Raw genomic sequence first — 26,650 nt, forward strand, 5'->3', positions numbered from 1 at the left:
AGTCGAGTTATGTTAAATTAAGTAATAGTTATGAAATGTCTGAGTTGTTTCTAAATAAGTTAAAATACTGAAACATTAGTATCTGAATATAAATGTAAAGTATATGTATTTTAGCATCTTGTTTTTATATGGCATAAATTAAGTACATGTAGGCCTTGAGAGTCTGTTAATAAACATGAAAAAACTGTATTACTAGGGCACATGTTCCTAAACATTAAGAAATGGTGCTCATGTACAAAATGCTGATATAAAACAGTTTAAATCCGCTCACTCCCTAGTTTTCACTAGAAATTAAGGCTACCAAGAGTTAAAAAGTCTAATTAATAGATGACCATTAAAACTAGAAGGAAATAACTCTGTATGTGAGGGAAATAAGAGACGTTTTAAATAGGAAGTTATAAAGTATGAGACTTTGTTAAGGGAAAAAGAAAGTAATTTTTTCTTTCTACAGTAGAGTGATGGTTCTTCCAAAATGAGAAAGAGGAACATTAGAGGACAAATGGAATTGATCAGGAAATGGTAAAAGGTTTGTGGAAGATGAATCTTGTGAAAGGAATTTTATGTTTGATCAAACTAAAATTAAAAGGAAATTATTTATAACATCCAATTTTATCTAAAACTTTTTTTTCTAAAAATTGAGCATTAATATCAAAAGTACACTGATGGGCCAGGCACGGTGGCTAACATCTGTAATCCTAGCACTTTGGGAAGCCAAGGAGGGCAGATCGCCATAGCCTAGGATTTGGAGACCAGCCTGGGCAACATGGCAAAATCTCATCTCTACCAAAAAAAGTATACAAAATTAGTCAGGCGTGGTGATGTACACCTGTCATCCCAGATACTCAGAAGGCAGAGGTGGGACCCTGGGAGGTGGAGGCTACAGTTAGCCGAGATTGTGCCACTGCACTCCAGCCTAGGTGACAAAGCGAGACTCTGTCTGAGAAAAATAAATAAAATAAAAAGATGTTAAACAGAATTTGGTTCTCTCTGTTAATACGAGGTCATCACGGTCATTTTAAGTCTTGTTATCTACAGTTAATTGCTTTATTCTGATGCTTTTCTCAAGGCTTTCTTGGAGTATTGATTTACTCTTTTTTTTTTTTTTTTGAGACGGAGTCTCGCTCTGTCACCCAGGCTGGAGTGCAGTGGCCGGATCTCAGCTCACTGCAAGCTCCGCCTCCCGGGTTCCCGCCATTCTCCTGCCTCAGCCTCCCGAGTAGCTGGGACTACAGGCGCCGCCACCTCGCCCGGCTAGTTTTTTGTATTTTTATTTTTAGTAGAGACGGGGTTTCACAGTGTTAGCCAGGATGGTCTCGATCTCCTGACCTCGTGATCCGCCCGTCTCGGCCTCCCAAAGTGCTGGGATTACAGGCTTGAGCCACCGCGCCCGGCCTGATTTACTCTTAATAAGAAATGGCGAAAGGTTTTTCTTTCCTTCTAGATAATTGGCCTAAGAAATAAAGATTTTGCATTTTATCAAGACAATTTTTTGTGCTTTGTGTTTTCTTTTATTAGGCCTTTGATTACTTAAGAAACGTGAGTCTTCTCAATATTAAAGGAGGTAAGTTTTGCTGACAACTATGTAACTTACTTTGTCTCCTGAAGTCTTTTAATTATCACTGGTTAAATGAACAACTATTATTTCCACAATGACCTGTGATACTATTTTAATTGTTTTAAACCTGTTGATATTTTTGACAAACCTCCCAAAATCAATTTTAGATTAAGTCTCTCTGATCTCAAATTCACTCTGAGGTTTCTCAGCTGGGCCAGCAGAAAACATCCAAGGACGAGTCCCTCACCTTGAAAAAGAGAGACATTACTCCAATTAGGCTTATCTGATCATCTGATATGTTGGCAGTCATAATTCTGGTTATCATGATAACTTGTTGTATGCCACAGGAACAGCCAAATTTCCTTGTCAACTGAATTATTATAATGAACCCTCATCAGATCTCTAATCATGGTTGCTTTAAGTCTTGTTATCCACAGTTAATTGCTTTATTCTGATGCTTTTCTCAATGCTTTTTGCAAGCAACTATAATCCTAAAATGTTGTGTTTTCACGGAAAGACGTCTCTGATAACTTTAAGATCATACCATTGGACTGGGTAAACGTTTCCATAACTCTAATAAAGAAACTGATGGGCTCGTGAAACTACTGACCAAGATCAAGCAGAACAAAAATTAGTGACATGAAACGGAATAAAATGATAAATAATAATTGTGGGTTTTACGGTTTGTTTTTTTTTTTTTTTGAGACGGAGTCTCGCTCTGTCGCCCGGACTGGAGTGCAGTGGCCAGATCTCAGCTCACTGCAAGCTCTGCCTCCTGGGTTTACGCCATTCTCCTGCCTCAGCCTCCCGAGTAGCTGGGACTACAGGCGCCAGCCACCTCGCCCGGCTAGTTTTTTGTATTTTTAGTAGAGATGGGGTTTCAGCGTATTAGCCGGATGGTCTCGATCTCCTGACCTCGTGATCCGCCCGTCTCGGCCTCCCAAAGTGCTGGGATTACAGGCTTGAGCCACCGCGCCCGGCCTACGGTTTTTAATTTGACCCATTGCTGGCATTTTATTTCTTAGATTAAAAAAAAAAAAACCTTTTTCCTTATATTAGCTTTCAGCAATTTGGTAAAGTTATACTCTTATGAACAAAAACTAAATATTTATGTTTTCTCCCTACCTAATCTCTCCAGAATTAGGAAATTATTTGTGACTCTTCTTATCTTTGCGTTAGTATTGTTATTTCCATTAAGTTCAATATGAGTCTGCTGTCATAACAGAATATAGTTGGAAATATCAGTTTGGCTTCCTAGCTTTGAGAGTCCTTTAAAAGTTCAATCTGAGATTTCTTATCCAAAGTTCCAGCAAAGCAAACTTTGTGATCAATCACTAGCGTTACTGGAGTTGTGTAATCAGGTCAAATTTGACGAGACTAAGCTTATTTTGCAAAAAAAAATTCACCTTGCTTTGATTATCTTTAGTAGAAATGAGGGTGACTGTAGGGAAAAAACTATGTTTCAGAAGAAAAACTATAGTACACCTGTTATTAGATTGTAGCCCTGTTCGTTGTTTTTGAGTTTTTACTATTTGTAGACTGAACTGGATCCGGAATTCTTCTACTTTCCTATTTGGAAACATCTGGCTACAACTCTCCAAATACGAACAAGAACTGCTCTGTCCCAAAAGCCCCACAAGCTGGAGCTTGACAACTCCATGTATATTGTGAGGGACAGGTCTCATACGTGATATGTAGGCCACGGAGAGTTCACCCAAACACCAGATGTTATACTCACAGACAGTCAAACTGCAAACCAGGACAAGAAGCTGACAACTTCATGCTGTGGACAGCTTTTCCCAAGACATCAGAACAAGATGTTTTATCATAATGAGACTCTGACTCCTCTTGATTTTTCCTTGCTTATGCCTACCTTTTTCACTTGGCAGGATAATGCTATATCGCTGGAATTGCACAATCAGTAGCTTCTACAGAGACTTGATGAAAAAAATGGATCTGTCATGCCAAACCTAGTCATGGGATGGTAGGTAACAGAAATGTTACCTTCTAGCCGAACAGGAAATAATCTGCACAGTTGCTAATGCTTCTTGTTGCACATGGATAAACCGAACAAATAAGCTGCTTGGCTAAAACAGGTAGATTCCCCATCTGGCTCATTATTTGATCTAAATGATTTCAGCTGGTTTGGTTCATGGGGACCCTGGCTAAGGGGCATACTCCAGACTCTTGGTATTATCATCCTCATAGTCATTAGCCACAACAGTAGTCTCCCTGGTGCACTGTATCCTCTCAAAAAAGTCTTAAATGTGCATATGCAGCATCTGCTGAATGGTAAATGTTCTCTCTCTGGCTGGAATAATGGAAACTCCAAGAAATGCATGATAGTGAGGACACCCATGAATGACGTGTTAAGATTCAAACCCCAAAATAATGATGACGGAGTAGTGCTGATGCCCTAAGCTTTGGTCACACTGTCTCCTAGGTGACAGCATGACAAAAAGGGAGAAATTGTTAAATTAAATTTATAGGAGGTCATTGGTTTGAACTGAGCTCCTGCAATAGGCCCAACAGACCAAACCAAAATGGCGCCACTCACGCTGAAGTTCCATACCACTAAGCCGAAATAAGATTTTTATCTGACCTTCCGAGAAATCAGGAGAGAGAATAGCCAAATCCCCAAACAGGTCAGTTGTAGCTGGATGATAAGAAAGTTCCCTCTGCTTTAACCTTTATAAGAAAAGTAACTCTGAAACAACCAACCTGCTTTTTATTTTCTGTTTCTGCTTTCCTCAGTTCTTTTCTTTCTATAAAAGCAACCTCCTCTGCGAGGCCCATCAGAACACTCAATTCTATTCAAGTGTTGCCCAATTCTGGAATCACAAGTAAGAGCCAATTCAGGTCTTTACATTTGTTGTAATGCTGTCTTTTGACAATACCTTTTCAAATCCCAGATCCCATCCATTCCCAAGTCCTCTTGGAGTTTCCATGATATCCAGGGAATCTGTCCCACTGCCACCACCCTTATCCAAGCTGCCATCGTCTGCCTGCAAATACAAGGTAGCCTAAGAATTCCATTCTTGACTTTCCGAGGCACTCTCGCTCTTGCTCGCTTCTCTCTCTCTCTCTCTCTCTCCTCCCAAACACTTAATGGCTATTTAGCTTGAGCTTGAGTTTAAGTGCTCTTAAACTCAAGGCTTTGACAGGCCCTACAAAATCCATCTCACCCCCTCTCCCACCTCTCCCTCAGGTCTCTGCCCACTGTTTTCTCACCTAGACAGTATCCTCTCCCTCCCCAAGGGCCCACCTCACATTTCACCTAGTTAACTCTGACTTACCCTTCAGATCCTACTTCTGATCTTTCATAGTATTTACTAGTCTGTAATTACAGGGCAGGGGCTGGAGGAGGAATTCTGCCTTTTTCAGTCAGGGTTCCAGCAGAGAATGAGGCCTAATACCCTAGGGCATGCACTGGATGTACTGAATGAATTTCTCTTCCACGCATCCAGAAAGCATCAGCTGTGTCACACTCCTGGAAGAGCTGAAGAGCTGAATAGTCACAGAGTTCTGTATTATGTGGTTCAGATGAGGAACCCACGTTTGAAAAGCTTTGTGCCAAATACTACTTGACACAGAGCAGGTGCTCAAAGGTTTGTTAAAATGAAACAGAAATGTAATCTTGCAATGACCTCCAAGGCTGGCACGCTCTCGCTCACTCTACTCCAGTCACACTGGTCTCGTGCTGTTCCTTCAATACCTACCAGGTCCCCCTGCCTGGCATGCCTGTGCCCCAGTTATCTGCTTGGCCAGCTCCCTCACCTTCTCAAGACTTGATGCAGATCTCACCTTTCAATGAGGCCAGCCCGGACACCCTCTTTAGCTCTGCAACCTGACCCCACGATCCCTGGAATTCCTGCTGCCCCCTTATCCTCCTTCCTACAGCACTCATCACCTTCACACTTTCTTTACATGCAGCTCACTCATGGATAATGTTGATTGTCTATTGTGTATTTTCCCCTACTAGGAATATAGGTTTCATGAGGAGATCTGGAACCCAAGTGGCTAAAACAAGGCCTGGCATGTGCCTTATCAATGTTCATCAGACAAATGCATGAACGTGCTTCTTCTGAGTTACTACTCTCTCATAATTTGGAAGCACACAGAGGCTGCCTGGTTCCAATCTGTAGATTCTTTAGCTCAAATCCCCGCCAATGATTAGAATGCCTCTCCGTGTTCGGTTTCAAATTTCTGAGGCAGAACCAATTGACCCAGCTTGTCTTCCCAAAGCAGGCCACACGATAGAGGTCAATGGTAGCTACCCATGGATGAGCCATTTAGTGTAGAAGGGCCTTTCGGCGTAACCGAAAAAGAGCAAAGCCATCTGAAGCTATTCAATGTGGAAGCAAAAGCTCTCCCCAGATCGCAAGCGCACTGCTGTGTTACAGCAGAGGCCACACTGGGTATCAGTGGAGGCGGGGGCATCAGGAGTGAGTTGGATCAAGTTAGATGTTTAGCCACCAATCCTGACCTTAGTGGGGGCTGCTGCCAGGACTGAGTGGTGTACCTCAATGTCTGGCTCACCCAGAAGAGGTGCATCACTCCCTCAGGAAACTTAACTTAAATGTCTATATGCAGCCATCTGCTGAATGGTAAATGTTCTCTCTCTGGCTGGAATGATGGAAACTCCAAGAGATGCATGATAATGAGAACACCCATGAATGACGTGTTCCCATCGCATCTTCTCCATAAACAGATTTGTGGACAAGTGTAACCAGCAGACACTTAAATAAAAAATCAAAGTAACTCTGCAGGCAAGCAGGCATTCTTTAGAACTCCTCATTGCACCCTGTTCCCTGCTGCGGATTTTATAATGAACTGAAAGGCAGAGTGGCTGACACAAGCTGGATAGTTCTGGCTCAGGAAGACGTCTCGTGAAGCTGCAGTCACCTGAGGCCTGACTGGGGCTGGAAGAGCTGCTTCCCTTCCCTGTGGGCTGCTAGTTGGAGTCACAGACCCTCACCTGTGGCCTCGCCTCACCACAGGACAGCTGGTCTCCCCCAGGGCAGGGGATCCAAGAGAGACAGGCTGGCGGAAGCTACAACATCTTGTATGACTTCTGCTGTATTCTACTGGTCACAAGACCAGCCCCGATGCAGAGAGGGAGGGGATGACACCTGCGTGTGAATACCAGGAGGCGGGGACCCCTGGACCATCCTAGAGAAGACATACCACACAGTCTGTTCATGTAGACAAAGGCCTGTTTTTTAAGGGCCCAGAGTTAACAAAAGGTTTTTCCATCTTAAAGGGCTATAAAAAGGAAAATAAAGAAGCATATGTGACAGAGACCACATGTGGCCTACAAAGCTTAAAATATTTACTATATGGTCTTTATAGAAAAAGTCTGATGACCTCCGATGTACACTGTACTTTACGGACGATTTAAGGGATCTTTCAAGGCTAATTCTTCCTCTGTGCCATGTTCTCTTTATGCACTAACTTTAGAATCTATCTCTCCAGTGAGCAACTCTATTGAAACAGGTGCTCAGTGAACTGTAGCTCTGAATATCATAGTGGCAAGTGCTAAGAAATGAACAGCTTATCATAACCTGAACAGAAAGATAATAATCAAGGGTTCCTTGTCCATAAGGTGTCTGATAAATACCAACTCAGTGAATCAATAGCTAAATGGATAAGAAATACTACAAGGATGCATCTTGAAAGTACGGAGCTATCACGACAATAAAAACATCTTTAACCAATGATTTACAATATAAACACAACAAAATGTGAAGGTTCTATAATAACAATGACAGCTGAAATTTATCGAGGGCTAACTCTATGCCAAGTATTGTCAAGTATTCTTGCATTCACGCCTCATACGCTAAGGCAGGTACCTTCATTTTACAGATGAGTAAATTGAGGCTGACAGAAATGAAGTAATTTCCCCAAGATTACATTGATACATAAGTAGCAGGACTATTTTCTCGTAGCAAGCTACATAAAAAAGTAAGGAGCAACTCTGCATCCTGAATGTCATGCCTGAGATCAGTTTGCTGAAAGCGCAGCAGAGACAGCAGCCCTCCACTGGCTCAGGCTTCTCCTCCATCCCTTCTCGCTCCCTCCCTCCCTCACACTCAGCTGGCTCAGATCCCAACCCAGGGACTCCAAGAAGGGCCCAGTTCCGGGCTCCCTATATAACCAGGGTCACAGAGACTTGAAATGGGTGATTGAACCTAATTACTCACTGCTCTGCTCCCTTTATCCAAAGACAGTTGGAAAACATTTTCACTGAGGTCTTTGCTGAGATTGTGGACTCAGCACAGGACCTACCTCCTGCTTTCCTAAATGAGCGAAGTGGCTGGCAGCTGCTCTAGCTCTGGGGCCAACAAGGTTTTGACACTTGAATTAGGAGAGGGCAGAGAGAAGGCTGCAGCTCTTGCAGCAAAATGCAGGGCTGTCAGGTATACACCCAGGACACAATGCAGCCGCTGCAACAGAACTGAGCTCTAGGCCAAGGGTTTCCAAGGCAGACATAAAGAGATCTTGCTCTCCCTGAATGGCCTTGGAGATGGCTCAAGGTGCCCACTCTTCCCAGATTCGTGAACCTGAGGGTACAGGACCTGCTCAAGACTTATACAACCAGTGGCAGAGCCAAAGTTCCCTGATGCTAATTCAAATTTTCCCACATTTTGGATTCTGCTCTTGGAAAGTGTGAAGTCCACTTAGTTGAAAAGACAGTTGATTATGACAAGTTCTGGAGGGAAGAGGACCTGGGCAGAGGGAACCTGGACTAGAGGCTGAGTGTACCTGTGTCAGGGACAGAAAGAGGGGCCAGGGTAAAGGCAGAGGAAATCAGAGGCCTGGAACAAAGTGGGGCGTGAAGGGGAACATGTGTGACTATCTGGACAGGAGAGTCAGCTGACCAAGGACAAGGGCAAAGACTGTCAAAGAGCACTGAGGGACCAGCTGAGAGCAGAGACATGAATCTCTGTCAGTAACACACCACTGTGACCTCAATGGGATTCTCATAGAGTTGTCCAATCCCTGTACAGTAAACATGCACGCCACAACAAGATGACCACTTCCCTCAGTCCACCCTGATTATGAGATAATCATCATCCACCAAAATATTATTCTCATGCCTGACAAGCAAAGGGAGGAGGGGCCCTCTAGTCTGCCCTTGTAAACAGACACTTGCAGGAAGGGAGAACAGGAAAGAAAGGGGCTTTGACGTCGGAGACCAGTTTAGGTCCCAATTCTGCCACTTACTAGCTGCATGATCTTGAACAAGTTACGGGACACTTGGTGACCTGGTTTTCTCATCTGTAAAATCAAAATCATACTACCTACCCCAAAGAACTCTTGTGACGATCGAAAGCAACACGCTTAGTTCACAGACAGCTGTGACAGATTGTTTGCAGTAATGGCCAAATGATTCCCTGCTCCTTACACCCACAGCTTGGCTAGATGACTCTGCACTCTCCTGTTAGAAGGACGGGTAAAGGGAGGGGGCAGGTCTCTCTCTCCCTTCCCCTTGAATCTGGGCTGGCTGGCCTGTGGCCTGCTTTAGCCAATGAAAAGAAGTGGAGGTGACTGTGCGGCTTCTGACCTGGGGCCTCTGCCCCCCACCCCGCCTCTGAGGTGAGCAACCCCACCAGGGGAGGGAACCTGGGCTAGCCTGAGGCCCAGGGATAAGCCCTCCCATCTGCTGATTGTAGACATCTGAGGGACCCTAGGCAAGACCAGGAGCCCAGCAGTCCAGCCTGAACTGCCAGCTGCAGAAGTGTAAACTAGGTGCCCAGTTGTTCTTTAAGCTCCCTAAATACCGGGGTGATTTGTCAGCAATGACTGGAGTAATACTCGATGCGCCGCAGCTGATAATCAGGACTTCTCTCTTGTCCGGCCAGTCTCCTGGTCTTGAGCGATGTTTCCATCTCTACCAGGTCATTCCCATCAGCACGCAACCTTGCCATTATTTCACCCTTTATAAATAAAACTTTCCCTTGACTCCAATACCCTTAACAACTACCACCTTGTGTCTTCACTCCTGCTTTCAGCAAAACTCTAAGAAGGGCCCACGCTCCCTGTGGCCAATTCTCCTCTGCTTGTTCTTTAACACTTTCATATTCAACACTCCACTGACACTTTTTTTTTTTTGAGGCGGAGTTTCGCTCTTGTTGCCCAGGCTGGAGTGCAATGGCACGATCTTGGCTCACTGCAACCTCTGCCTCCCAGGTTCAAGTGATTCTCCTGCCTCAGCGTCCCAAGTAGCTGGGATTACAGGCATGTGCCACTATGCCCGGCTAATTTTGTATTTTTAGTAAAGATGGGGTTTCTCTATGTTGGTCAAGCTGGTCTCCAACTCCCGACCTCAGGTGATCCGCCTGCCTCGGCCTCCCAAAGTGCTGGGATTACAGGCGTGAGCCACCGCGCCTGGCCCACTGACACTTCTTGTCGAGGTCTCCAGTGACCACTATGTTACTGAATGCCAAGGCCAAGTCTTGGCCCTCACGTGACTTGACGCAGTCAGCATCATGTGTCACCGCAGCCCCCTCTCAGCCTCCTCCTCAGGAACACTTCCTGCAGTTGGCTTCTGAACACCAATCTACTGCTTTCCCCCTACCTTCCTGGAAGGTCTTTCGAGGTTTCTGCTGGTGCTCCCTCATCTCCTCCACCTCCTAATGCTGGAGTGCTCTGGGGCTCAGGCTATGGCCCCCGCTCTTCTCTGACTCACTTGCTGGTCATCTCACCCAGTCTCATAGCTTTAAACACCGTCTTTATGTCAACAACTCTCAAAAAAGCCTACATTTCTTTTCTGAACTCCAGATTTTAATGGCCTAATGGCCACCTCCTTGATCTCTGACAGGCACCTCAAACTCACTCTGCACCCACACAGCCCCAATCGTCCCCCACAATCTGTGCCACTGGAGCACTCCTGCTTCGAACGTCAACCTTCTGATGCTCAGGCCAAAACCACTGGGGTCGTCCTAGACTCCTCTTTCTCTCTTGCACCCTATACTCAACCCCTCAGCAAATCCCACTGGCTCTCCCTTCCAAGTCCTTACAGTCATCTCAAGGCCTGGCCTCATCTGCCATGGGTCTCCAGCCTCCGCCCTAGTCACACACTCCCAGCTCGGGACTTCTGTGCCACCTCTTCCTTTTCCGGAGCACGCCTGCCCAGCCATCTGCAACACATAGGCTTCTGCTCCTTATTTCTGATCACTCTCCCTTTCCATCACACGTAAAACTAACAACCCTCTTCCCCCGGCATCCTGTCCCCTTCCCTAGCTCCTCTATAGGACACCTGTCATCCAAAAGCCTACAATGTTATACTTGTTCACATGTAAACTAAAAACTCCAGAGGGCAGAGTTGTCTTATTTTCCTCATTAGGTACCCCCCGTGCCTGGAACAGTGGTGACATAGGACCTGTTCAATAAACATTTGTTGGATGAATGAACATCCAATCAATAAATGAACAAATATAGAAACAACAGAATTTTTTTTAGTACAGTGTCCCATTTAATGGTAAAGGAAAAATGCTGAAAGCCTCTATAGTTAATCACGAGGTTCTACAAAACTTCCACTGTCTATTTCTCCTTACAGTGGTGAGAAGGAGAAGGAGGTCTCCATTTGCATAGATGGAGACCTGAATGTGTGTGTGCCAGGCTAGCTGAACGACCCCAGTCAAACAGGAGGCAGCTTGGGGGCGGGGGGGGGTCATGGTTCAGTCGTCTTCTGGCCCAAAAATCACAAGATTCTTTGACCTTTTTAAACTGATGAGTGACCTGCTTCTGGATTCCAGAGTAAGAATGACTGCAGAGAACACCCGAACCAAAGCCACACTGCAGGTCAGGGACTGGCAAACTCCTGCCCATAGCCCAAGTTCACCCGGACCTGTCTGTGCAGGCTGCTTGTTCGTAGCCTGCAAGTGAAGAATGGTTTTCATATTTTTAAATGATTTCACTTTAAACGGTTTTATGGGTATCTATATAATAGTCTTTTTTTTTTTTTTTTTTTTTTTGAGACGGAGTCTGGCTCTGTTGCCCAGGCTGGAGTGCAGTGGCCGGATCTCAGCTCACTGCAAGCTCCACCTCCCAGGTTTACGCCATTCTCCTGCCTCAGCCTCCCGAGTAGCTGGGACTACAGGTGCCCGCCAACTCGCCCGGCTAGTTTTTTGTAGTTTTTAGTAGAGACGGGGTTTCACCGTGTTAGCCAGGGTGGTCTCGATCTCCTGACCTCGTGATCCGCCCATCTTGGCCTCCCAAAGTGCTGGGATTACAGGCTTGAGCCACCGTGCCCGGCCTATATAATAGTCTTAATTTTGCTTCTTGGGCCTGTAAAGCATAAAATATTCACGACTTGGCGCTTTTAGAAGTTCACCAACCCCTGGGGGCAAACTCCTTGGTAGTCCATGAGGCCCCTGAAACAGCCACCCAGGTATTTCAGCAAAAAGTAACATCTGAAATGAAATGCCTTAGAAGCAATCAGCGAAAAGTGATTAGAGATAAAGTGGCCACTGGCCATGGCTATTATCTAAAATAATGGTGACACCCTCTACACAGCTGGGAAAGAAATAGCCAAACACGGAAATGTATTTTACGCATGTTCCCAGGGTAAAGCATATCCGAAAGCCAATGGCTACGATAGATATTGTTCTAAATTTGGAGGTATCTGATGACAGAATGAAGTTTCCTTCCCTTTTCTTACCCACACCCAAAACTACACCCACACTTCTCATGAGAAAAATTCTGTCACACTTAGGGTTTCCATTTCCAACATCTGATCTTTCACTTAAGAAAAAACCCATTTCTGGGACACTTTAGTTACCTATCAACTGCTCCCAAATGGAAGCTCCTAATATAAACAGACCTTTCAGTGCCACGCCTGGCAAAGAGGAAGCCACAGGCATCATTGTAATACTGTATCCCAATATGTTATTATTGTATCATTGTTACATATATTATTGTATCACATATTATATACAATACAATACATAAGGGATTGCATATACAATGTATTGAATATTCTGTAACATGTAAATATAAAATCATAACATACAATATGTTGTATGGCTTTATATTATTACATGCATTACTATATCACTGTTATATTGCTATCCTAACTTAGGAGACACAAAGCCACACACTAGCTGCAGGGCTTCAGACAAGTTACTTCACTTCTAGAAGCCTCAATTTCTTCACTGGCAAAATTAGGGAATAATTTGAGATTTTTACTCTTCTCTTCTAGCTCAAGACATCTGTGACTCCAAAGTTACGTTAAATAATCTTTTGTTTACCTTCTTCTCCTACCCCGAACCAGTTTATGACTACATCCGAATATGGCTTCTAAGCTCACTGATGAACCAATGGCCTTGTCCATTATATTCACTCCAACACCCTGACGCTCTGCACTAGCTGATTCAAACCACCCTCCCAGCAAGCTGTTTAATGTATCTATTTTCCTAACAACGAAATTGATGCTCTTGTCATACATATGCAGTTGGGGAAATGGTTAGCCCTCTACAGAAGCAGCGAAGAGGGATTGTTGGGTCATTAGTCACACTGCCTAACAGTAAGCATTACATTAACAATGTTAATAACACTTCTGGGTTCACTCTGTCTCTTTCATGTGAAGAAACTAAGTATTTAATAATCACTGCTCTCTGGGAGGCAGAAGACAAAAAGTTGTGATGGTAATTGGGTATGCTTAAATAAGGCCTCAGGTCTCTTTTCTACGAAACTCAGCACTTCAATGAGATTGAGTCAAGCCCTAAGCAAATGACTGTGGGAAATTAGAATTTTCTAACGAAACGGATTCTTAACACTGATAATGGCTTTTGAACTTCCCATACCCTTTCTCTGAGTCCCATGCCATCAGATAATTCATCAAAATGGCGTTTGTAAGTGTAGTTTACGTTTTACAAGAGGAATGATTTCAAAATAATATTCAGCACTGATGTGCTTGTGAATAACTGGTAAATTTATACATCACTCATGAAAATGCATCACTTTTGGAAAACAACAAGGCAAGATCCTTAAAGCTATTTCTATGTTCCTGGCTTGGGAACTTTACACTGGGAACTTATCCTAAGGACATGATCCAACAGAATCACAAAACTATATTAATGAAGCTACTTACTGCTGCCTGACCTGTAAAAAGTGGAAATAATTTCAGTATTCAACAGCGGGTGAATGATTTCATAAGTTATGGAACAGTAACATGATGGAATGTCACAGTCATAGTAGATATGAAGACCACATAGAAGCATAAAATTAAAAGAAAAAAAGCAAAATTATTTGCACATGTTGACAACTCTATGAAAAATATGCATCGTGTGCAGCCACTCTGAAAAAGAATAATGGCACCAACTAACACTTTAGCCGCCTTACTATGTTTTAGGTCATTCATTCATTTTAAGACAGGACCTCAGCTCACCCAGGCTGACACACAGGGAGGATCACCTAAGTCCAGGAGGCAGAGGCTGTAGTGAGTCATGATCATGCCACTGAATGTGTGCCACCACGCCCAGTTAATTTAATTTTATTTTTAAAAATTTTTGCAGACAGGGTCTCACTATGTTGTCCAGGCTGGTCTTGAACTCCTGAGCTCAAGCAATCCTCCCACCTCAGCCTTCCAAAGTGCGGGGATTATAGGTGTGAGCCATCATGCCCAGTCTTTTATGTCTTTTAGGCTTAGACACTCAACATGCATTTTCTTGTTTGCATTGTGTCCGTTTGCTCCAATGTTTTTCTTTAATAATGTAACATCATTTCAACCAAAATCAAACGTAACTTCGCTGTATGTGACCTAAAAGTAATAACAATAATAAACACTGACTGGATACTGACTGCAAGCCATGCACCGTCCTAAGCACTTTGCATGGACAGACTCCTTCATCCTCACATCTCCCTAGGAAGTGGGCACTATTTGCAGATGAGGAAATTGAGGCCCAGAAATTAAGTAACTTGCTGAAGGTCAGCCAACTAGAAAGTGGGAGAACAAAGACTCCACCCTGGCACCTGGGTTCCAGAGTTCTAAAGAAATTTTCAAAGAAATTCAACACCATAAAAAGCTCTCCTGTGATCTCTCAGCTCAGCCAAACTGAGGCTGTCTAAGCAGGTACTGAATGCTCCAAGGAGCTAGCAGATCTGAAAGGCAGTGTGACCAATGCTGATGGTCATTGATGCAAGGCCTGCAAGGGGTCCTTCAAGACGAGTGGGCATGTGATACATTAAACTGAGCGATGGAAACAGGTGGAGAATTACCCAAACTCATACAGCCACTGGGACTGGGATGAAGACAGGCAGATAATCCATGTCCATGGATCTGGTCAATCCAAGGTTCTCTCTACTATGCAACGCATAACAAGAATCACTATTATTCATTAAATGCTCACTGTATGCTAAGGGCTATAACCCCTTCATGTGAATTATCTCATTAGTGCTCACAGTAGTCCCTCAAAGTATGTATTATTATTAATCTCAGTTAGAGATCAGGAAACAGGCCTGGAAATGTGAAGTAATTTGTCTTGCCTTACTTAGAAGCTCGAACGCACTGAGCTGGTGGTTATTGCAGCACCCAGCCCTTGTGCATTCCGGATCAATATTAATTAGCTGGCACATGGGCATCCAGTTGCACCAGATGCTACTTTGCCATCTAGTCTGCAGAGGCGAGTCTAAACACCTTTGCTGGCTGGAAAGCAAACATTTCTAAATATGCCCCTATGGCAGAAGAACCACTCGCATTCAGAACTGAGGCAAATCCTTAACTCACCCCCTGCCACCCCCAGCCCCAACTGGGCCTGCCAATCTGCTTATAGCACAGCAAACCCCACAATCCACCAAGGCCTGTGGGCTGAAGCTTTTTATACTCAGCTCTTCTACTAAGGGTGTTAATTTCATTCGCTCACACCCACACTGTGTACAAACATGCAAATCATTAACATTTCCATTTACCAGGCTGCTATGGCCTGGAGCTGCTGGGATTTTTGAAGGAGATAACAATTCAATTTGCAATTACTGCTGCAATTTTTAATTCCCAAGGAAACTTCTGTCAGTGCTGTACTCCCAAGAGCCAAAATGAACACTGTAAGCAACTCTTCAAATTATTTTGAAAGAGAGAAAGAAAAAAAAAAGAGAGGAAAGGAAGGAATAAAAGGAAAGGAAAGAAGGAAAGGAGCCAGTCAGGCAGGGTGCCTGCCTGCCTGCCTACCTCTGGGAGGGTAGGATTATAAGCCTATTTCAGACAAGCTCAATTTAGCTCTAAATTTCAAAGTTTCCTCCAGTTGTATGAATCAACGACTAAATGTTGACTCTTTAAGAGGGGCTTTTGTGAAGCAATATTTGCAACTGAACAATCATCAATACATTTACTGTTTGTAAACTCAGAACTGCTGTGGGATAGAGGAAGGTGTACCTATTTTCATTCTCCAATGTTTCTACTTTGGGCAATGAAAGGCTAAGAATGAACATTTCCAGGTCCCAAATAACCACCTGCCACCTTCTAAGTCCCAAATACACCTGCTGGCACTGGTAACCACTATTTATTGCATGTCCACTGTGCACTGTGCACCAGGAACCACCATGCCCTGCATACGCCTACCCTTCTTTATACCAGCAGCGAAACTACAGCCAGAGAGCACTCACAGAGGGCACATGTGCCAGGCACCGTGCAAGTGCCGAGGACAAAACAATGAACCCTGCGACTGCCTGCCCTCAGGTGGTTTACAATCAAGTGGTAAACAGATCAATAATAATAATAAAAAAAACCTGCGGATGTAAATTAAATAACACAATAAGATGCAGTCATTTGGAACAGGCCACTGTAGACAAGGAAAGCCTAGTTACGGTTAACAATCAATAATCACTGCTTCTCCCACCTGTACCCACTATCTTAGTTTGTTATGGCTGCTATAACAATGTACCACACATTTGGGTGCCTTTAAATAACAGTAATTTATAGTCTTATTGTTCTGGAAGCTGGAAGTTTGAAATCAGTGCAGACAAGGAAAGCCAGGGCATTTGGCATTAGAAAATGCATCTGTTCAAGGTCGGAGAGCGGGCTGGGCCAGAACTCTGGTTGGAACTCTCAGGATCACACTTGAGCCACTGCCTCGTGCCACTTCCCATCTTATTTTTTTCTGTTTGGGGCCTGCTGGAACTCACTATGGTAATACAAATGAGTCAGATTTCTCAACCACGAAGAGCATCCATTATCGTAAAACACATTTTCTTCTGTGTGGGGTTGGTCCTGAGAGCTATCAAAAAATAAAAACCAGAACCATAAGTCAGACAGTATAGTGGTCTCCTCATCGGGTATGTGTCCCACACTGTCTCAAATCACTAGAGAAGCTTCTCTAGCAAGCATAAAATGCAGGTGGAGGCTGTGAGGGTCATGTTTTTCACACTGGTGTTCCGCCCCTGCGGCTTTTCAACTCCCCAGGTGTATGACATGGAAACACACGTAAATGATCTAAATGGCAGATAACAGTTTCCTTTAAATTTGCCTTTGGAACGCACTCTGGGCCTGCCCTTCCTAATCATGATCATCTTTGGCTCTGGTTAAAGTCTTATTCTCCGAAGCACCTAAAACAGGGGCACCGGGGCAGAAATCAGGGGCCGTCTGGGCTGTCCCAACTGCCTGTAGCAAATCCACATAACGATATGCCCGGGATTCCCATTCGCCTGTCCCTAAACTAGACACAGACAGTGCTACTTGCCCTGGAACCTGGGGCCATCATTCATTCATCAAGATTTCACAACCACGTTGAATGTGGGCTGCAGATCAGGGTCATGGTGGTGCCCTGGGATTCTTTTTTTTTTTGAAACGGGGGTTTTGCTTTGTCACCCAGGCTGGAGTGCAATGGTGCAATCTCGACTCACTGCAACCTCTGCCTCCTAGGTTCAAGCAATCCTCCCATCTCAGCCTCCTGAGTAGCTGGGACCACATGCGCGCGCCACCATGCCTGGTGAATTTTTTGTATTTTTGGTAGAGATGGGGTTTTGCCATGTTGCCCAGGCTGGTCTTGGTTTTGAACTCCTGAGCTCAAGTGATCTGCCTGCCTCGGCCTCCCAAAGTGCTGGGATTACAGTATTGTTTTTAATTGGAGAAAAGGCATACAAATTTATTAACGTGTACACAGGGAAAATCACAGAGTGATTGTGATTTTAGACAGTAAATGATAGACAGCATAACTCTTCACCCCTAAATACTTCAGCATGACTATTCAAAAAAGCACATACTCCTACATGACTCAGCACCGTATCACACATAATCACATGAACAACAGTTCCTCATTATAATCCACCCTGGAGTTCATATTCAAATTTCCCGAACTGTCCCCCAATGTCTTTAATAGCTGTTTTGTTCAAACCAGGATCCAATCAAGGATGGCTAAGGAGTACCCTTTCCAAAGTAACATGTCAGACAAAAGAATGACTCATGGAAAGTCAGAAGGGCTGGAACCTGACAGTAAATTAGCATCCCACCTACTTGCTTTTCAAGAGAAAAAGATCTATCATTTGACAAACAGCAACTGCTCTTAACATTTCCATGCATTTTCTTCCAGTTATTTTTTTTTTCTTTTCATAAACACACCCATATATGCAGCTGTGAACAAACTGTCTTGCTACCGGTCAAATGCTACTGCAACTTCTTCTGGCAAGAGGAGACAAAGACCTGGTGAAGTGTCACATGTGTCATCTCTGGCATGTCTGCCAGCCAGCCGGCCTCCTGGGTCAGTAACTATGAAAAAAGGCCGCTGAGTGCATCAGAAGACTGCCCTGCACTGACACACTATTAAAGGTCCTTGAGTTCCAAACGTACTGCACTGCTCTGTGGCCCTGCCAACTTCCTCCTTCTCAAGCTGACATGACCCCAAACCCTAGAAAGACAGAGCAGGTGTCAGGAGAGGTTGCTATCCCACTCCCTGGGTGTCCAGGATGGATAAATGTTAAGATTTTACAGAAAGTACCTTGAAAGTACTTTGGAACTTTTGGGAGTGCTATATATTTAAAAGCTGTTAATAACATTCTCTAAACCAAAAATATCACAAAAGCCTCAAACTACTAGATATCAAAGCTTTGACTTGGAATATCTCTTTTTCTTTTTTTTTTTCTTGTTTTTGAGACAGTTTTACTCTGTCACTCGGGCTGGAGTGCAGAGGTGCAATCTCAGCTACTGCAACCTCCACATTCTGGGTTCAAGCGATTGTCCTGTCTCATCCTGTAGCTAGGAATACAGGTGCCTGCCACCACATCTGACTAATTTTTGTATTATTAGTAGAGATGGGGTTTCACCATGTTGGCCAGGCTGGACTCGAACTCCTGACCTCAAGTGATCTGCCCGCCTTAGCCTCCCAAAGTGCCGGGATTACAAGCGTGAGCCCCTGCACCTGCCTGACTTGGAATATTTCTAAAAAAGTAAAAATTTTCGGCCACGCGCATTGGCTCACACCTGTAATCCCAGCACTCTGGGAGGCGGAGGCAGGTGGGTCATGAGGTCAGGAGTTCAAGACCAGCCTGGCCAAGATGGTGAAACCCCATTTCTACTAAAAATACAAAAGTTAGCCGGGTGTGGTGGCGGGTGCCTGTAATCCCAGCTACTCAGGAGGCTGAGGCAGAGAATTGCTTGAACCTGGGAGGCGGAGGTTGCAGTGAGCCGAGATCGTGCCATCGCACTCCAGCCTGAGTGACAGAGCGAGGCTCCGTCTCAAAAAAAGTAAAAATTTTCAACAGACACATACTGCACTGAATGAAACATATCAAGTTGAACCTAAACCGTCAGCCAAACCAAGCCCTCATATTGAGAGAGGAATCATCTTATTCCTCAGAAGAACTGTGAATTTTCTTGAAACCATGTTGGACTACCAGTGCTTTCTGCTCTGGAAAGTGATTCCCCAGGCACTTCAGCTCTGGTGCTGGGCCAGTCTCTCAGAGAAAACTGCCTTCTTGCTTCTTCCTGGAAAGGAAGCGCAGGGCTTTCTTACCTTGTTTCCAGGGGTACAGATGACTTCGTTTCAAGGGCTTCTGTTTTTCAATAGCATTGCCCATTTTAAAGCAGGGCACAGGGCCCTTCCCAGCCCCAGCGTCTTTCTGGAACAGCAACTGAGGACAGAGTCACTGGCTGAAAGGGGATCATCTCTTGGACATCCCAAATCACCCAGCAGCAGAGCCCAGGCAGCCTCACAAGGGAAGCTTGAGGAATCTCATTCTGAACAGTCTTTGCCTTCTGCCTTTCAAAATCCCTTCGGCCCCAGGGAGGAAGTCAGAAGAAAGGGCTTGTTATCGCTCTACCGGTGTGTCTCAGGCATGGTCTATATTAAGAAGCTCTTTCCTCGTCATCCTTTTGACACTTTATTACTCACCAGCACAGCAGCGGCTGGAAAGATGAATTTTATGTCCAAATACTTTTAATACCACTTTTCCCCGCAGGAGAAATGGGGAATCAGGTGATCAAAAAAGCTGAAAGTCATCAATGAACCATTCTGGGGCATGCCAGGAGAACCATTTTCACACAGACCCTTATGCCACGCCTTCTATTTCAGAGTCCCACGATCAGACCAGTGTGCACCATGTAACAAGTACTGTCAGAGAAAACAAGCTGATTTCACTAATGCTGTGTTTCCAAGGGCAACACAAAACAAAACAAGACATCAAAAAACACTGCTACACCTCAGTCTCCAAAGAAGAAAACACCTTGGGGACAAACACAGCTAAGAATTTATAACCTCACGTTCCAAACTTCCACTGCACTGTGGGAAAAATTGTGCTGGAGAAAGTGCTACACTATCTAAATTCTGAACGATGGGTTTTCTGGAAGAAAAGAAGGGAATGAAATCAATCATATATTCTTGGTAAAAAGGAAGACAATGTCGAGGTGGATGAAAAGATTTCATTTATTTTAGTCCCAGAGTTTGAGGTTATAAAACTCCTAAAGAATCCCCACAGCATGGTATGGGTAAGAACGCAGGCTCTGAGCTGGGCGAGGTGGCTCACGCCTGTAATCCCAGCACTTTGGGAGGCTGAAGTGGGTGGATTACTTGAGGCCAGGAGTTCAAAACCAGACTGGCCAACATGGTGAAACCCTGTCTCTACTAACAATACAAAAATTAGCCAGGCGTGGTGGCACAAAAACTGTGACTTGGGAGGCTGAGGCAGGAGAATCACCTGAACCTGGAAGGGGGAGGTTGCAGCAAGCCGAGATCACGCCACTGCACTCCAGCCTGGGTGCAAATCCTAGCTCTGCCCCTTGGCTTTGCCAATTGAGCACAGTAGCCTCACTTTCCTTATCTGTTAACTGGGCATAATTCCAGTCCCACCTCCTCAGCTGTAATAAGAATCAAATACAAGAGAACATTTGTGAAGTACCTAGCATGCTGCCTGACACTCAGGAAGTCCTTGGTGAATATTTATCTTTGTTTTGGGGGGAGGGCAGGAACAGGGTCTTGCTGTGTCACCCAGGCTGAGTGTAGTGGCACAATCATGGCTCACTGCAATCTCAACCTCCCGGGCCCAAGCAATCCTCCTGCCTCAGCCTCCCAAGAAGCTAGGACTACAGGTGCATGCCACCTTGCCTGGCTAATTTTTAAAACTTTTTGTAGAGATAGGGTCTCCCTATGTTGCTCAGGCTGGTCTCAAACTCCTGCCTCAAGTGAAACTCCTGCCTCAGCCTCCCATAGTCCTGGGATTACAGGTGTGAGCCACTGCACTCTGCTTATTTTATTTTATTTATTTTTTGAGATGGAGTCTTGCTCTATCACCCAGGCAGGAGTGCAGTGGCGCAATCTCAGCTCCCTGCAACCTCTGCTTCCTGAGCTCAAGTGATTCTCTTGCCTCAGGCTCCTGAATAGCTGGATTACAGGTGTGCGCCACCATGCCCAGCTAATTTTTGAATTTTTAGTCAAGATGGGGGTTCGTCATGTTGGCCAGGCTGGTCTCAACCTGACCTCAAGTGATCCATCCACCTCGGCCTCCCAAAGTGCTGGGATTACAGACGTGAGCACCATGCCCAGCCCTTCATCACTTTTATAATTGTAGACTGAAAATATATTAGCTTAGGTGGCAGATGTCTGGCTTTGGTCAATTTAGCCAAAAGCACCAAAGTAAATTTATTTTACAGAGTTGGATGGTAAAAAATGGGAGTAAGTATAGAACTGGAGTAAAATTTGAGACAACATTCCATAAAAGACCCACAGAACCAGAGAGACTAAGTTTAAGAGGCAATTAACGCCCTGTTAGTTTCTGGGCGCAGTGGGTCACTGTGTTATACCAGGCCCTTCCTTTCTAAAGGAGGGGGAAATAATCTTTCCAATTTATGCAAAACAGACGAAACCAAAATCCAAATCTCTACAAAATCTTAAGGCCTCATATTTTGATCTACCAATACAGAGGTCATTTTTGCAAAATCACGGCCTGAGATTCCAAACTTGGCAAAGCAAATAGTATGTGTCTGTTGCACCCTCTCCAATGAGGCGGCAGGAAGGAGCATGCGTGCAGAGGCTCCCCGTTTCCCTCACAGAGCCGCAAGCTCCTCCCCAGATTAAACTGCAGCCACAAACTGGAATAAAGCACAGGGAACCCCCACCATGCTAGAGGGGTCCAATGAAACCAGCTGCACAGCAGAATACCTGGCACACAGTAGGTGCTATTTATATAGCTCTCTGTTGAATAAATGGGTGGATAGGTGACGGAATAAACCAATGAGAATTATCCCCAACATACACACACTGATTGTCCTCTCCCCCTGGAATGTGTTAACCAGAGTTTCTAATCCATAAAATAAACTCTCCTCTCCTAGCAAGAGTCAGAGGGTGTGGATGGCTGGGGCCTGTTTCCTCCACTTCCCCACTCCTTAGCTCAGGCCACTCCCAGCCCTGGAGTTTCTTCCCTCTCAGGAGTGCAAAGCCCCTGAAGTCAGGAGCCGTGTCTGGGGCAGCTCCTTGAGGCTCCTGTGCCCACAGAGAACAATGGGTCACCGTCACAGAACCTGGGCTCAGGTGGGCGCTCTGTCATTTCTTAGCTGGGGGCCAACACATTCGTAATGGTGTTTCCATGAAAAAACGCATCCTAGGTTCCAAACAACTAATTTACTGATGCACCTTTAGAATGAACTGGACATTTCCCTGAGAGAAGAGCTTTGAAATGAGGACCCTGTGGTCCAACCACTTCTCAATCATGGCTCCCCCAAGGTAACTCCAATGTGATCTGCTCAGGGGGAGAGGGAGGGGGACAGCAACAGAATAACCTAATCTTAAGAATTCCTCTCTAATCCCCAGCTCAGAAAGCGTCTTTTACAGTCATCCCCTCTGCAGTGTCCCAGACTAAGCGAGCAAGCAAACAAACAAACAAAAAAACACAGAGCCATCCCCAAAGACCAATATGCCTGCAATCCAAGATGGGCAAGCGACCCACCTCCAGTGCACATTTCAGGGAGACAACACAAACTTTTTTGATTCTTCACAAATGGGAAGCAGAGGGCTGACTGCACAGCCACTGTGACAGGTTTCCAAGCCTTGCACAAATACGCCGAGAACGCTGTAACGGTATGAACTGCCTTCAATCAGACCCGACTTGGCTGTGTGTTATCAAGGTCACTCCTTCAGGGATGACTACTCCAAGCCCCAAATCTCCGTAAAACCCAAGGTGATCCACAAGATCATCTGCTCCAGTGAGCCCCTCCCCCATTTCACAGATTCCTCAGAGAGGGGCAGGGATCAAGGCTAGGCATTTAGTTGGAGGGCCAGATCCAGCCCCCAAATCTTTATCCTTGGCTAGGAAAACCTCTGCTACCCATTTCCTCATGACCGGAGGAGGCAGGAGGACAGTGTGAAGGAACTGGCTTTGAAGGCCAGCTGGCCTGGTTTGAATCTCTGTGGGCACTTCCTAGCTAAGCAACTTTGGGATAGAAACTAAACCTCTCCACACCCTGTATTTTCATATACGTTCACGTGTACAATTATGTTATATACTTCATGGGTGGTTTAAAGGTTAAATAAGAATTTAGATTGGGAGGCTGAGGTGGGAGGTTAAGGCAGGAGAATCATTTGAGCCCAAGAGGTCAAGACTGCAGTGATTTGTGATCACACCACTGCACTCCAGTCTGGGCCACAGAGCGAGACCCCATCTCTAAAAAACTAAAATAAAATAAAGATGTTTCAAATTTGTTGGTACACAGCAGACACTCAATGAGAATAGCTACTGTCACTGTTTTAATTATTATTACCTATAAATCTCCAAGCTTTAGATACAATACATTGAAAAAAAACTATTTACTCTCACTTGGGATTTTCTCCCCCATATCAGAGTAAGATCCACTGCAATATTCTAGTAAATAATTCATTATCTTAGTATAATTAAAATAAAATTTATCTTACAAACATCTGTACCTCAGGAATAATTTTTTGTTTAAGAGACAGGGTCTCCCTATATTGCCCAGCTGGCCTCAAACTCCGAGAAGTGATCCTCCTGCCTCAGCCTCCCGAGTAGCTGGACTCCAGGAAGAATGATACTTTGATTGTGGAACATGACATAAGCCAGAGGGGTAATGTTGTAGCCACTGAACCAGGAACATTTTAAGGAGCGCCTGTCCCTACACACAAGACGCTGTTGGCTCCAGACAAACTCTGAGTCAGGGTTCGTCTGCAAGGCGGTGCTCACTTCTTGAAGGAGATTTTTTTTTTTTTTAAAGATAGAAATGGCTCAGAAGGGCCGGGCGCGGTGGCTCAAGCCTGTAATCCCAGCACTTTGGGAGGCCGAGACGGGTGGATCACGAGGTCACGAGGTCAGGAGATCGAGACCATCCTGGCTAACACGGTGAAACCCCGTCTCTACTAAAAAAAATACAAAAAAAACTAGCCGGGCGAGGTGGCGGGCGCCTGTAGTCCCAGCTACTCGGGAGGCTGAGGCAGGAGAATAGCGTGAACCCGGGAGGCGGAGCTTGCAGTGAGCTGAGATCCGGCCACTGCACTCCATCCTGGGCGACAGAGCAAGACTCCGTCTCAAAAAAAAAAAAGAAATGGCTCAGAAGGGAAGGGCTCGTGGATCCCTGTAATGTGCACATTCACCCACCCAGAATCAAAGAAACAGAGGCTGGGCTCTCAGGCGGGTACCCGGTAGCTGACACAAAGCTTTGTGTATGGAATTTGTCTGCTGGGAGGAAAGTCTGATGTCGGTCACTTCCCTCCTGGAGAAAAATACAACAATACGAGGAAGCGTCAAGCACTGTGGGAATGTTCCAAGTGCGAGTTCCAGCTCAGCCCAGAATATAAACAAAGGCGATGACCAGCCTGGAGGTCAGGCCCAGCAGAGCACTGAGGCAGAAAGTCTGGGAGCCACTCTTCTGTCTTCTGGGTCCTTAGACTCTGCCTTTTTTTTTTTTTTTTTTTTTGAGACAGACTCTCCCTCTGTCGTCCAGGTTGGAATGCAGTGGTGCAATCACAGCTCACTGCAGCATCCAACTGCTGGGCTCAAGCAATCCTCCTGTCTCAGCCTCCTGACTAGCTGGGACTATAAGCACTTGCCACCATGCCTGGCTAATTATTAAAATTATTTTTTGTAGAGATAGCATCTTGCTTGGTTGCCAGGCTGGTCTCAAACTCATGGCCTCAACTGATCCTCGAGCCTCAGCCTCCCAAAGTGCTGGGATTATTGGCATGAGCCACCGAGTCTGGCCTAGACTGCTTTGAAGTAACTTTCCTGTCCAGGCCTAGAGGAAATCATCGAAGGCAAAGGCCACCATGTGTTGAATGTCATAGGAAATACAAGCTCAGGGACTCTCCTATGACACACCTGCAAACTCATAGATCAGTCTCAGAATGTCATAGCTGGAGGGGCCTCAGAGATTTACTCAACAAATACCAACACGGGACCTGGGGAGAGTCGGATAACATGCACGAAGAATTACTTAGTTATCCCGGTGATCAGTGCTAAATTCAGAGCGGCGGGGCGTATGTCTAGCAGGGCGACCTAATCTAATCTGGAAGTCAGGGAAGGGTGAGACCTGAAGGATGAGCAGAGCTGGACCAGGCAAAGGTGCAGCGTGTATGAAAGCCCTGTGTAGCTGGAGGTACGTGCCCAGGGGAAGGTTGGTGGTCAGACGGGACAGGGCCTTACAGATCCAGGGCTTTGTCTCATGGGCTTTGGGGGTTCCTAAGGTGTTGGCAAACCAAATGTGTTCGTTTTTCTGGGAAGAGAGGTCTATGACTTTCACCAAAGTCTTAAGGAGTTTTAAGAGGTTAAGAATGGCGAGGCCGGGCGCGGTGGCTCAAGCCTGTAATCCCAGCACTTTGGGAGGCCGAGACGGGCGGATCACGAGGTCAGGAGATCGAGACCATCCTGGCTAACACAGTGAAACCCCGTCTCTACTAAAAATACAAAAACTAGCCGGGTGAGGTGGCGGGCGTCTGTAGTCCCAGCTACTCGGGAGGCTGAGGCAGGAGAATGGCGTAAACCCGGGAGGCGGAGCTTGCAGTGAGCTGAGATCCGGCCACTGCACTCCAGCCTGGCGACAGAGCGAGACTCCGCCTCAAAAAAAAAAAAAAAAAAAAAAGAATGGCTCAGCACAGTGGCTCACGCCTTTACTTACAATCCCAGCACTTTGGGAGGCGAGGCAGGTGGATCACGAGGTCAGGAGATAGAGACCATCCTGGCCAAGATGGTGAAACCCCATCTCTACTAAAAATACAAAAATTAGCTGAGCATGGTGGTGAGCACCTGTACTCCCAAGCTACTCGGGAGGCTGAGGCAGGAGAATCACTTGAACCCGGGAGGCGGAGGTTGCAGTGAGCCGAGATCACGCCATTGCACTCCAGCCTGGCGACAGAGCGAGACCCTGTCTCAAAAAAAAAAAAAAGAGGTTAAGAACTACTGAGCTAGCCCAGCTCATTACAATAAAATGGAGAAACTGAGGTCCAGAGAAAAAAGATCTTTCACAGGAGGCTAGAGGCCCCAAGTCACCAACTCCCAGTGCAGTGCTCTCCCACAGCTAGCCCACCGCCCCACTTCTTTTTTTTTTTTTTTTTTTTTTTTTTTTTGAGACGGAGTCTCGCTCTGTCGCCCAGGCTGGAGTGCAGTGGCCGGATCTCAGCTCACTGCAAGCTCCGCCTCCCGGGTTTACGCCATTCTCTCGCCTCAGCCTCC

At 45.4% G+C, this 26,650-nt stretch overlaps 1 protein-coding gene across 11 annotated transcripts in view; it reads right to left on the reverse strand.

The window, feature by feature from the left end:
- RAPGEF1 (Rap guanine nucleotide exchange factor 1) overlaps positions 1-26,650 on the reverse strand; it is a 166,609-nt gene that overhangs the window by 114,710 nt on the left and 25,249 nt on the right. For 6 of the 11 annotated variants that reach the window (XM_033194537.1, XM_033194556.1, XM_033194531.1 and 3 more), the window contains exon 1: positions 19,501-20,425. The exons of the other annotated variants lie outside the window; for them this stretch is intronic. In XM_033194537.1, the coding sequence (XP_033050428.1) occupies positions 19,501-19,564 (64 nt within the window). In that variant the 5' untranslated portion in view covers positions 19,565-20,425. Of the gene's footprint in view, positions 1-19,500; positions 20,426-26,650 lie in introns of those variants that run through there. 11 annotated transcript variants of the gene reach the window in all.

Source organism: Trachypithecus francoisi, unplaced genomic scaffold, assembly GCF_009764315.1.
Source record: "Trachypithecus francoisi isolate TF-2019V2 unplaced genomic scaffold, Tfra_2.0 Contig01585, whole genome shotgun sequence".
NCBI classification, from domain to species: Eukaryota; Metazoa; Chordata; class Mammalia; order Primates; family Cercopithecidae; genus Trachypithecus; species Trachypithecus francoisi.